We start from the raw sequence: 13,636 nt of genomic DNA, 5'->3' as shown, positions 1-13,636 counted from the left end.
TAGAAGTTGGCTCTGGTTGCTACAGAATGCTCAAGGAGAAGATTTCTGACTAGAGAATCCTGATTGCCAAGTCTCTGAGTGAAGCATGAAAGGGTTTGCAACATTTGTAGTGTCAGGGGCCCTACTGACAGTCTAGTGGCATCTATGGAACCCCTCCTAAGAATGATGTTCTTAAATGCATAAAGTAAAATGCATACTATTGTAAAGGAATCCTATTATATTAAAATACAGTTATGCAAATATTTAAAAAATTTAATATAGTAATACATAAGGTGTTTTTAAAAATTATCACATTAAATAACAAGATCTAGCAAGTGGAACTAATGTCATAACGTCAGTGTGATGAGCGGCATAAACAATATTTTGAGATATCTACAATTTTTTTTTACACTTTATTTTTTTAATCGATGTATAGTTGATTTACAATGTTCTGCCAATAGCTAACTTCACTGTTCCTTCTCACTAATAAAAAATGGGAAGATACTGGCTCACAAGCTTGTCTCTTCCCTTCAAAATGTCTCTGTTACTTTTTCATTGGTCAACATAAGCATGTGACCTAATATCTTCCAGTTGCTGGTTAACAAGAAGGGATGGTGAAGCTAGCTGTTTTCTGCACTTTAGGAAACAGATTATAGCTGGGATTGTCAGTTAGCATTTAATGTGAATGATGTCACAAGTGCACACAGGGTGTGGGGAGTTAAGAGTAAACTATCACACAAAGAATAGAAAGATTTGTGTAACAATAAATCTCCTTTCTTGATCTTTTGCCAACATATTGTCCCAATTTGAAATGAGATCCAGGTGCATTTTCCCTTTTAACAAAGGCTCTCTTGTACTAAAGCAAAAGATACGGTGTCTATGTCATTCTAGGAGTTTATAGAGGCAGAAACCAAGTTTCTGTGCGTGTGTGTGTGTGTGTGTATACTGGCCATGCACTGAACATTTGAAGCAAACATGGACTACTATGGGTACTATATTACTTAGATGCCATCAAAAGATGGCATACCCTCATATATTGCTATGTATAGAATATGCAATATCCTACATATACTATCTACCTTCATATATTGCTGATGGGAAGGTAAAATGTTGCCACTGCTTTGGAAAACAGTTCTGCAGTTCTTCAAAAAGTTAAAGCTAGAGTTACCATATGACCCATAAATTCCACTCCTAAGTATATCCCCAAGAGAATTGAAAATATATGTCCACACAAAAGCTTGTACATACATTTTCATAGCAACATTGCTCATAATAGCTAAAAAGTGTAACCAACCCAAATATACCATCAACTGATGAGTGGATAAACAAAATGTGATATATCAATACAATTGATATCATCCAGCCATAAAAAGAAATAATAGACTGATACCTGCAGGTACCTGATACCTGCAACAACATGAATAAACTTTGAAAACATTACGCTAAGTGAAAGAAGCCAGACACAAATGGCCACGTACTGTATGATTCCACTTACATGAAATATTCAGAATAGGCAAATCCATCAAAAGAGAAAGTAGATTAGTGGTTGCAGGAACACAGGAGAGGCAAGCACACGGCTTCTTTTTGGGATGATGCAAATGTTCTGGAATTAGATAGTGGTGATGATTGCGCAACTTTGTGAATATACTAAAAACCACTGAACTGTACACTTTAAAAGGATGAATGTCATGGTATGCAAATTATATTTCAATTAGAAAACCCTACTTTAGCTAGGTTAAGAAGAAACAATTTTTTAAAAAAGATATTAGTGACTCACTGAAGCTCCAGGAGGGCAAGAGCATCAGGTTTGTAAGCTACGTGGTCAGGGACCAGACATGATTACCCAGTGGGATACTCTATTTGCCACTTCCATTAGTGCACGTCTGGCAACTTGCACCCCAATACTGAGCATAGGATGCTACTTGGTCCCCTGTTCCTGCTGCCTCTGAAATGATGCCCCTCCAATGTCCTGGAATCCACGTGGCACTTCCTCCTTCCCTCCACTTTCTTCCGGATCTCAGGCATATCTCATTGGCCATGCCCAGGTTCCTTGCCTCTACCTTGGCTAAAAGGAAGACTGTGAAAGAGAATGTCTAGCCTCTTCCTTGGAGAGGCGGAATTCTCAAGGTGGGAAGATGCTGAGCAGTCAGAAAGCATGACAAATATCCAGTAGAGGTGTCTTCCCACTTTTAAGATAATACAATTTCCATTTTAATGGTGTTTCTCTTATTAGGATACTTGGTGGGGATGCTTATTTGAATTAATGAAAAGCTGAGTTATACCAAGAGAACTTGGGGAAATAAAAATGGAGAAAGAAACAGTGTGATGAACCAAGCATTACTCATTCTTTCACTTACTTATTCAACAAAGAGCTATGTATTTAAAAACATCAATGGACATTGGGTCGAGTACTAAACACAGGAGATACAGAGGTGAAGAAAATGGCTAAGACCCTGGCTCTTGAGCTCTTTAGGCTACATGGACAGACAAGCAAGCATAATACAGTGTGACAAGCAAAGTGATCAGGTATGAGCAGGAACACAGAAAAGGCACAACTATTAGACAAAACCCCACCTTCCCCTTTTATTAGCAAATGGAGCTTTCCTCATGCCACTAGGAAAGTAAGGGCCCTTTTATGGTCTTTTGGAAACTGCGCTCCTCTCCTCCAATTGCCACCCACTTTGTAGGGCAATAAATCAACCCTGGCAGAAGCTGACTACATCCACCCAGTTACCTTTGCTCAGTGCTCCTCCAGAACCAGCGAAGGACAGACACAGCACGTAAAAGGACATGGCTATGAGGTGAGTACTTTTCCCCATGTGCATGGTTCTCTGAACAAGGAGTGTCCCTTTCTTCTTGTCAATGACTCTGTCTCCTCTGCTTAGTGATCTGGACAACCTGTACTGTGTTTCTGGACCTGAACCTGATTCTTCTTCCCTTTCCACGATGAGGAGTGGGGATGAGATAGTGCATGGAGGCACGAGCTGACTGGAGAGGAGAGGGGTCTGTGTGTGTGTGTGTGTGTGTGTGTGTGTGTGTGTTTGGGGGAGGGTCTCAAATGCGATGTTCCTTTCCCAAGGAGAGAAACCAAGGAAAGAATAAACAGATGGGCTTCTTCTGGTAGCTAGCTGAACGCGGCATGGGTTGGAAGAAAGGTGAACTTGTCTCTTTTGGCAGAGAGGGAGATGGTTATCCAGTCCTTAAGGTTTTTGAATAATAACCAGGATTTTCATTATGCTAAAATTTTGTTTGACACAGAAAAGCAGCTTTGGGCAGGGAGGGTTTCTAAGTAGGGAAGACTTTCTACCTTCAGTAATCCCCACTCCTACCCTCTGCGTGGATGACAATAGTTCCAATGGCAGGAAAATGCCCGGGGTTGTCCCTGGAGTGTCCTGAACATCTGGAGTTCCAGGTGCTGAACCTGCTTCCCCAAGAGGATTAAGGAGCTATGGAAGAGGTGCTTACTTTTGGTTTGTAGAGGCTGGAGAGAAATGTCTCCCCATGGAGAGAAATAGTATTTGGAGGAGGAGGCTAACTAATGGACAGTGTGTTTACTGTGGTAGTGAGTCATGGGCTGCATGTACAAGAAACTAGTCAGGTACTGCGAGCATACAGAGTGGGTCCCTCAGGTTGCTTTCACTGCCTGAAATTCCAGCATCGGAGAGTTAGTCTCTAGATCTCTAAGCTCTTGAGTCTAGGAGACATGGTGGAGAGAGTGAGAATATTCAAGTACCAATTTATTTTTTATTTTTTATTTTTTAACATCTTTATTGGAGTATAATTGCTTTACAATGGTGTGTTAGTTTCTGCTTTATAACAAAGTGAATCAGTTATACATATACGTATGTTCCCATATCTCTTCCCTCTTGCATCTCCCTCCCTCCCACCCTCCCTATCCCACCCCTCTAGGTGGTCACAAAGCACTGAGCTGATCTCCCTGTGCTATGCGGCTGCTTCCCACTAGCTATCTATTTTACATTTGGTAGTGTATATATGTCCATGCCACTCTCTCACTTTGTCACAGCTTACCCTTTCCCCTCCCCATATCCTCAAGTCCATTCTCTAGTAGGTCTGTGTCTTTATTCCCAAGTACCAATTTAAGAAGGAGGGCCTGTCAGTTTTTGCCTCAGTTCCATGACTAACCGTGGTTAGACAAAATTCCTTAACATTCATTTATAAAATGTGAAGCATGACATCTGCCTGATCAACCTTCATACAGGGATTTTATGGAAACATAATCATACGAGATGTATCTTCTGGGGATTAGAGTAAACTTTTGGATAATTCAGGCCAGTGGAGAGACGCCTGATAGATTTAGGCAAATAGGAAAGAATAGTTAGTAAACTCCAACTTCAATGCCAAACCCCAATTCTAAACTCCATGTTGGCAAATTGGCTGTAGATCTTTGCTCCTCACCCCCATTTCACAATTAAGGTGCTTCTTTTCTTGGCTTGTTAAATATTAACCTGAAGGCAGCCTCAGTTGAAAAGTGAAGCTATACACATATGAAAGTGCTTGTAGAAATGGTCATGGCATTGGGCTGGGGTTGAGAAGAGCAGAGGTGCAGGGAATGGAAAATTAAAGGAAAGGCAAAGTTAAAAAAAAAGAGAGAGAGAAAATTCTTTGTCCCTATCAGTTTATAGATTGTCACTGCATAATTGTTGGTTTGGTACAGCTGAAACCCAGAGGGAGAAGAGGCTGAGCAGCTGGCATGGGAGGTGTCATGATGACCTTTGGTTACACAGCTAAAGAGTTTATGTTCTGTCTGGAGAACCACCGAAGACTAGAATATAAGAGAATGAAACGATCTTGTTCGTGCTGTAGAAAGATCAATCCAGCTGCAATGTGCAGTGGATTTTGGGAACAGGAAGAATGGAAGCAGAGGGCCAGTGGGGAAGCTGTGGTGACAGTTCAGGCTAGAAATGATGGCCTGACTAAAGCATTTCCAGTAGGAATGGAGAGGAAGGAACAAATTTGGAAGATATTGGTAAAGTATCTGACTGAACTTGTAGCTGGCTGTGAGAACTAAGAGGAGAAGAGTCAAAAAAGATACCTAGATTTTTGAAGAAATTGTGATTCTCTTCCTCAAGGTATTAATTATTTGAGAAGGAGCCAATTTGGCACAATTGGTAGAAGCTGGGATGGGGTTCTGGGGAGAGATGATTTCATGTTGAAACAGGTTGAATTTGGTTAAGTCTGTGGGAAATCCAAGGGAGATATCTAATAGGCGGTTGAATATATGAATCCAAATCTATGAGCTAGAAATACAGGTTGGATTGTCCTCAGATATTATATGAAGTCATATGAGTGGTGGAGATGGCTAAAGGAGAGTGAGCAGTGGACCTGGGATGAAATACAGGGAATGTCAACATTTCACGAAATAGGAGACTACAAAGAAAGTTGAAGAGGAGCCAGAAAAGTAGGTGGAAAATTAAGATCGAATGATAGCAAATGATACAAACCAGAATTTTAAAGAGGAGGGAGTGGTTGATAGGGCTATCACTAAGCCAGTGCTCATCGTATTCAGCAGCTAAACCACTAGTGACCTCGGCAGGAGCAGTTTAAGTGGAATGCAAGAAACAGAATCCATGCCAGTAATAGGTGAGGAAGGTAATGCAGACAGTGTGGAATTATCTTTTTGGAAAGTTACCAAGAAAGGAAAAAGAAAATTATAATGGTCTAGAGAAGAATACAAAGTCATCAACAGAGTTTAGGGTGACTTGGGCGAAAGAGCAAATTCAAAGGGAGGGGTTGATCATGCAAGAGAGAAGAAGGATATTTGGTGGAATAAGATTTTTGAGAAATTCAAAGGCTTTGAAATCTAGAGAATAGATACTAGGATTATACTTAGACAAGAAGAGGGAAAACTGTTTCATTGAGAAGAGAGGGGAAAAATTAGAACTTATCTAAATATGGATAATTTTTATAGAGAAGCTTCGGTTGAGAAGCAGGAAGATGAAACAGTTTCTGCAAAATACTTGTCTGTGATGTTGGAGATAATATTGGCTGGAGTAAGAGTGCAGGTGACAGAGGTGGGGGTTTGAAAAGAAGGATCAGTGTTTGAAATTTCTGCTGTGAAAAATGAGAGGAACTGGCAAGATTGTCAGCCAGCAGGCCCAGGATGTTTGGGAGATTATAAACTCAGTGGCATTTACATTGGGCCAAGTGCATAAACCCAGAGGGCAGATATTTGGATGGATGGTTCGGTATAGCAGATTAAGGGAGCAAGGGAGATGAGAGCAATGATAGATATTGAGGTCTTAGGTCAGTTAGGGGTGAAATCCAAGAGGGGCTAAGAGATTAAAAGGAAATGAAAGAGAACAGAAGCTTTAATGTGATCAGAGAATAAGGAAATGATACAATGAGAAGTTAAAAAGACATGAGCTTCTGACCAGTAATATATATATGTACCTATATGTATATATGTGTATATATATATATTATATATCTGACCAGTAAACAGGAGGTAGAGGTTAAAAGTTCAGAAGTGGAACAATTCTGGGGGATGATAAATTCCAGGAAATAGCCAATGTATGGGGATGATGGGAATGGAGTGGTGACGAGTCGCTAAAATTCAGGGCTGTCACAGAATTGTAAGGCATATATGTATATGTGTGTATATATATATATATAAATTATAATTAGAGTGGAAAAATGAATACCTCCAGAATCTGACCTCGTTTTACAGATTAGGAAACACACATCCAAATTGTTGAAATACCCATCAGTCAATATAAAACTAGGGCAAGAATTGAAGTTCTTCAATTCCCAGTTCAGTTCACACCCTCCAAAATACCAAATATTTTGAAACTTGGGTCTAGGCCTGACGTTTAGAGCTACTGTGAGCCACTAAATTTATATGGATTTGTGTGCTGTGAACATACAAGGAAGCATGATGTTGAAGATCAGGATTAGGTTCATTTTTGTTACCAGATTCTTAAAAGGATTAGTGAGCTCTAAACAGTTAAACACCTCAGCATCATGGCATGGGAATTGGAATAAGAAGACCTGGATTCAGGTTTTGCTACTTTTCCCCTCCCTGAGTGGACATTCCTCTCTCTGCCCAGGGAGGGTGTGAAGATCAAAGTGGCATCTAGAAGTGCTTTGTGAGCCATCTCAACCCCTCATCTCTCTTTCTCCCATGCTCTATTCCATTCCTCCCTTCCTCCCTTCCTCCCTTCAATTCTTTATGTCTGATATATTTTTCCTTAGACAATACTCAATCCCTCTGCAGACAAAAAGGGCAAGAGTCCTGCAGGTGTTGGATGCACTGACTAAAGTTAATCGGAGACACTGTGATGAGTGAAAACAAATACTCTCCGGATTACGTAAAGAGTAAAGCTGATAATCAGCTCATCTTGCAAAGGAGTTCACATTCTAATCAGGATGCCTGTCTGTTCTTCTGGATTGGTGGGGTTTTGTGGCATACTTCAATCCTGTTATCTGTGTCCATCTAGATGGCGAGGAAGCTTAGTGTATTGCAAGTCCTTCTGATCATCTTCATCCTAATTGTATTGGCCGTAGATATCCTCTTGCTGCTTTTTGTGTTGGAGAACCCTTCAGGTAAGGGAGATGCTTGTGGCTGCTGGATTGGAAGGATTGGAACAGAAGTCCCCTCTGGATGCCAAAGACATCCTTTTATTTCTTCATTCTTCAGCGTGCCACCACATTGCATTATTCAAAATATACATCCACAATTAATTTAAATAAATTTCCAAATGGTGTGTTCTTTTTCTGCAACTAAACCTTGAATGCTAGTGATATTCGAGGTTTCACAAGTCCCATTTGATGCAATTTTAACAAGATGCAAAATTAGGCTCATCAGAAGCCTGTTCTTCAACCTAGAGTCATGTAATAATAGAATCTTCAAGAAGAAAGAATAGTAACAGTGCCCAGTCACTTTACATTATGGAAAAGGAAATTGGGTTACAGGGGAGTTAAGGACTGATTAACTTGACCTAAATATGACAATTACAATTAACATCCAGCCCATATTCTGATTAAATAGCTATGATTTCTTCATAGATACTTTTGAAACTCTTCTCTCACAGAAACATCAAACAGAATGTCTTCTCCTTCATGCACACTTTATACTCTAAATAATAAAATAATATATGCAGTACAAAAATCTATTCTTAAAATGAATTTGAGGTTTATTTTGCTTGATAAACTCACTTTATAAATGTAGATTTAGCATGCAGTGAACAGAAACTGTACCCAGAGCAGAACCCTACCTACTCAATCTGTTTTCACCACTCTTCACAGTAAACATTAAGGCACTTTCTAGGAACATTACTATGACTCTGTAAGATGATACGAAAAATACAGCTCAAAATGGATCACAGGTCAAAATGTAAGAGCCAAAACTGTAAAACTTTAAGAAAAAAAAATAGGTATAAATATTTGTGACTTGGATTAGACAACAGTTTCTTTGATATGACACTCAAAAAAGCATAGCAACCAAAAAAAAAATAGGCAAATTGGACTTAAAAATCAAAAAATTTGTGTTTCAAAGGACCCTATCATGGAAGCAAAAAGACAACCCACTGAATGGGAGAACATATTTGCAGATGACATGTCTAATAATGGTCTGGAATCCAGAATACATAAAGAAATCCTGCAATTCAAAATTAGAAGAAAAATAATCAAATTTCTAAAATGAGCAAAGAATTTAACAGACATTTCTTCATGGAAGGTCTACAAATGGCCAATAAAAAACTAGTCAGTATCATCAGTTATTTGGGAAATGCAAGTCAAAACGAAATACCCTTCACACCAACTAAACTGTCTATAATAAAAAAAGACAGACAATAACAAGTGTTGTTGAGGATGTGAAGAGATTGGAACCCTCATCCACTGCTGGTTGGAATGTAAAATAGTGCAGCCACTTTGGAAAAGAATTTGACAGTTCCTCAAAAAGTTAAAGTTAACTATATTACTTAGCAATTCCACTTCTACCTATATAATCAAGAGAATTTAAAATGTATGTTCACACATAAACTTGTATGTGAATGTTCATAGCAGAATTTTGTATAATAGTCAATAAGTGAAAACAACCCAAATGTAAATTAACTGATGAATAGATTTTGAGAAGTGTTATATTCATATAATGGAATATGATTCAGCCATGAAAAAGAATAGAGTTACATGCTGCAACATGGATGAACCTTGAAAACATTATGACAGGTGGAAGAAACCAGATGTGAAAGGCCACATATTTTATGATTCTGTTTATATGAAATGTTCAGAATAGGCAAATCCATGGAGACAGAAAGTAGATTCTTGTTTACCAGGCACTGGGAGAAGAGGGGACTGGGAAGTGACCACTAATGGATGTGTGTTTCTTTTTGGGGTGATGAAAATGCTCTGGAATTAGATGGTCGTGGTTGGTTGCACAACTTTGTAAAATACTAAAAGCCATTGAATTGTACATTTTAAACAGGTGAATTTTATGGCATGTGAATTATATTAAAAAAAAAAAAAAACAACTCAACAAAAAGTAAATGTGTTTAACCCTTGGAGAAGTGTTAAACATTCTACGCAGCTACTAGTGATCACTAACTGGAGAATTGGCTGCAAGTCTGGAACTGCTTCCTTCCTGGAACTGTAATTACACTACTAATTTTCAACTTTGTCCTTTAATTTCTGTGCAGATACTTCATTTATTCCGGAGTGCCCAGAAACCCCTGAATCAGAAAGGATAGACTGCACCCCTGGCCAGGCGGTGACAGAGGTCAGAGAAAAAGGGTCCCTGCTGTTGGTCTGCTGGGTTTCATTGAAAAGAAATGAGTATGTGAAGTGGGGAGAAGGTGGTGATGGAGTGGATATGGGCCTCTGATTTGTTTGGAGTTCTTTCTTTCTTGCCTGATGAAATAAACAGCAACACTAAGGAAGTTAGGGAAGCAGCCTGGGGTAAAGGGAAGAGGAGGAGAAACTAACAAAAGTGTTGGCCTGTGGGGTCTAAAGTCCAGAGTGGAGGGAGAACTCTCAGTGTTGCTAAATGTGTCATAGTGTGATTCCAAGGATAGCCATGGAAAGGTTAAATGTTTGAGGGCTAGACTATGTATTTCTTGAGAATAGAGGCCATCAAGCACATATGGATGGCTGAGTCACTTGTAGAGCTCAAGTGACTTGTTATAACAAGAGTTATCTGAAATCATGTTATTGGCAAGCCATCCCAACGAACACGTGCTAAAAAACATAGGTTTTCTACCTGAGTAGCTTCCACAAGAATATCAACTATTTGAACCCTGCTTCGTTGTGACTTAATGACTTTATCATAAAGGTATACATATTTAGATTGTATTTCTTTATTCTGTATTCTATACTCTATATCCCATAATATCCTATCGGGATATTAACTAGGACTGCATTAAATTTTAGGTGAAATATAGGTAATAATGACATAATAATTTTAAATCTTCCCATCTTAAAAACATAGAAAGTCTCTCAATTTCAACTCTTTTTTTATATACATGCATATTTCTCAACTGTTTTATGTTTCTCTTCATATACATTTTATTACATATGCATTATGAAGTTTTCTTCCTAGATATTTCATATACATAGTTTCTATGTCATCCCATTCATTATATTTTCTAACTGGTGCTTCTTTTATTACTAATGATTATCTTATATTTATTTTATATTATATTTATATATTTATATTATACTATATTATGTTAATTATATAATTGACCGACTTAAATTTCCTGTTGTTTCTAAAATGGTTTGTAGCTCTTTTTATTGTTATTAAGCATACAGTGATATCCTAGGCAAATAATCATACATAAGAATGAAATTTCCAGTTCATAGGGTATGTACATGTTTATCTTCGGTGATATTGCAAAAAAGTTCTTTCAAAGTATTTGTGCTAATTTACATTCAGTTTACTCTAGCATTAAATATGAGTTAATTTGCTCTACATCCTAACCTACTCTTGGTGTTTTCTCCTTTTTCAATATAAACATTCTGTGGTTTTAATTTGTATGTTCCTCATGACTAATGAAGTTAAACACCTTTTCATATGCTGATTGGCTAGATGGATAATCATTATTTGTGAAGTGTCCTTTCCATTTCTCTTTTTGTCCAGTTTTTTCTATTGGGCTGTTCATATTTTTCTTATTGCTTTGTAGTATTTACATATTCTGGATGCAAATCTTCTGTTTATATAAATTTTAAGTATCTCCCTATGCTGTTGTTTTACTTTTAACTCCCTTAATGGTGACTTTTGATGAAAAATAGTTCTTAATTTTAACAAACCCACTTTATCAATTTTATATAGTTAGTGCATTTTGTATTCTATTTAAAAATTTTTGCCTACTCCAACATTAGAAAAATATATTCCTATTTTTTTCTCTAAAAGCATTGTTGTTTTATCTTCCAAATTTGATCTTTAATCAATCTAGAATTGGTTTTTGTGTATGGTATCAGGTAGGAGTCCAGGACATTTTTTTTTCTTGAATTTCTAATAGACCCATCACCACTTACTGAAATTACCATCTTTTCCCCTCTGCATTGTAATGCCACCTTTACTAGAAATCATATGTTTTTATATGTGTGGATCTGTTTCTGGAATCTCTATTCTGTTCCACTGTTACAAGAGAGTTTGTCTGTTCTTTTGCCAGTACCACACTGCCTTCATTACTATAGCTTTATAGTAAGTCGTGATATATAGTTGTGTAAGTCCTCCAAATTATTCTTATTTTTCTTCAAGATTGCCTAGCCTATTTTTGACCCTTTAGATTTCTGAATATATTTTAGAATCAGCCTGTCAGCTTCCTCACAAAACCTACCAGACATTTGATTCTGATCACATAAAAGTCACAGATTAATTTTGGGAGAATTGACATCTTTACAAGAGTAAATATTCTAATCCATTAATGTGGTATATCCCTGTATTTATTAAGATTTTTAGTTTTGAAAGTTTTGGTATAGAGGATGAAATTTTTTCCAAAATTTTTCTGAGTACTTGATGTTTGATTTTATTTAAATGTTATTTTTAAATTTTAATTTTTCATTTACCTGTTGGCATATAGATTTAAAATTGATTTTTTGAATATTTATTAATCTTGTAACAGAAATCATATTAAATTTACTTATTAGTTCTCCTAGTTTGTCTATAGATTCCTGGATTTTCCTTATACAACAATGTTACCTGCAAATAATGACCGTTTAAGATTTTCTCTTTTTTTTTTTTTTTTTAAATTTATTTATTTATGGCTGTGTTGGGTCTTTGTTTCTGTGCGAGGGCTTTCTCTAGTTGTGGCAAGCGGGGGCCACTCTTCATCGCGGTGCGCGGGCCTCTCACTATCGCAGCCTCTCTTGTTGCGGAGCACAGGCTCCAGACGCGCAGGCTCAGTAGTTGTGGCTCACGGGCCCAGTTGCTCCGTGGCATGTGGGATCTTCCCAGACCAGGGCTCGAACCCGTGTCCCCTGCATTGGCAGGCAGATTCTCAACCACTGCGCCACCAGGGAAGCCCAAGATTTTCTCAAATGTGCACTTTTTTTCCTTATAACACTAAAGATGCTTTTTCCTTCTAATTTTTCAATACAGTTTGGGATATCTTATCTGAAAATCAATATGCAACTTTAGTAGATTTTAGGGAATGGAACCTTCTGGAGACTGATTTTAAATAAACCTAAGAAATAACTTTTCAGTAAAATATTAACTCTAAAAGAGAATTTCTAATTTTAGAAGAAGTTGGCTACACATGATTCACAGAATTAAAGCATCTATCAGAGACTTTACTGAAAAAATCCTTGCATCAAATGGAAGTTGGATTAGATAATTTCCAAGTCAATTTTCAGTTCTCAAGTTCTATTAGTCAATAATTTCTGAGTGGAAAATGACATAAAAATCTATTTGGAAGGCAACTGGAGAGTATGCTTTAGAAAAGCTTGGTATTAAGGAAAGAGTAGAGATAGAGACTTGTTATGAGTCAACTGCCATAATCCAGGCGTGAGTTTATGAGGGTCTGTGTTATTGTGTGACTATGGAAAGGGAAAAGAAAGAGATATGTATATCTCAAAGGTTTGACTTTTGGTGTCTGGGATACAGGTAATGGCTTAAACCTGAAATAGGAATGTTAGGGTAGACTGTAGGCAAAAGTGTTATGTTTACCTGACTGTACTGGATTTCTTATGTTACTGTTTTTTTTTTGTATAGAGTTCGATAAACTTTGGAACAATTTATGGCAATCTGACCTTTTAAACTTTACAGACCTCAGACTCAGAGGTAGAAGGGGTACTTAAATGTCTGCCTCAGATTTAGGAAAATCAGCTACCCAGAAGTTATCCAGAACCCCCAAACTCTTTCTCCACTGATCCCTTCCAACTTTTTTTGTAATCTAAAGAGGAAGAGGCAGGAATGTCAGTTTTATATATGTGGAGAATTAGTAAGTACATTTAAGAAGATTGTATGGTTGTAATGTAATTGCTTTGTTTATAATGGGCGTGAAACATTGATTTCTTGTATTCATATTGTGGTTTTTTTAGAGCAGTTACATTAGATGTTAGCATCTAAAATACTTGTCAGAAAAAAAGACAGAAAAAAAATAAAATAAAATGCTTGTTAGTACTATATCTTTTCCAAATGAGTAGTATTGTGACCTATTCTTTTGTTTTTTAAATCACAAAATCTATACTTGGATATATT

The 13,636-nt window shown here is 37.4% G+C and overlaps 1 protein-coding gene across 1 annotated transcript in view; it reads left to right on the top strand.

The window, feature by feature from the left end:
• The first annotated feature begins 7,436 nt into the window (after positions 1-7,436).
• LOC118901203 (probable maltase-glucoamylase 2) overlaps positions 7,437-13,636 on the top strand; it is a 72,463-nt gene continuing 66,263 nt past the window's right edge. Inside the window, 2 exon segments of the mRNA XM_036864298.1 lie at positions 7,437-7,542; positions 9,633-9,712. Coding sequence (XP_036720193.1) covers positions 7,437-7,542; positions 9,633-9,712 — 186 coding nt within the window.

The sequence above is a fragment of the Balaenoptera musculus genome, chromosome 9 (assembly GCF_009873245.2).
Source record: "Balaenoptera musculus isolate JJ_BM4_2016_0621 chromosome 9, mBalMus1.pri.v3, whole genome shotgun sequence".
Lineage (NCBI taxonomy): Eukaryota > Metazoa > Chordata > Mammalia > Artiodactyla > Balaenopteridae > Balaenoptera > Balaenoptera musculus.
The sequence above is the reverse complement of the archived record's forward strand: the minus strand, read 5'-3'. Positions and strand labels throughout refer to the sequence as shown.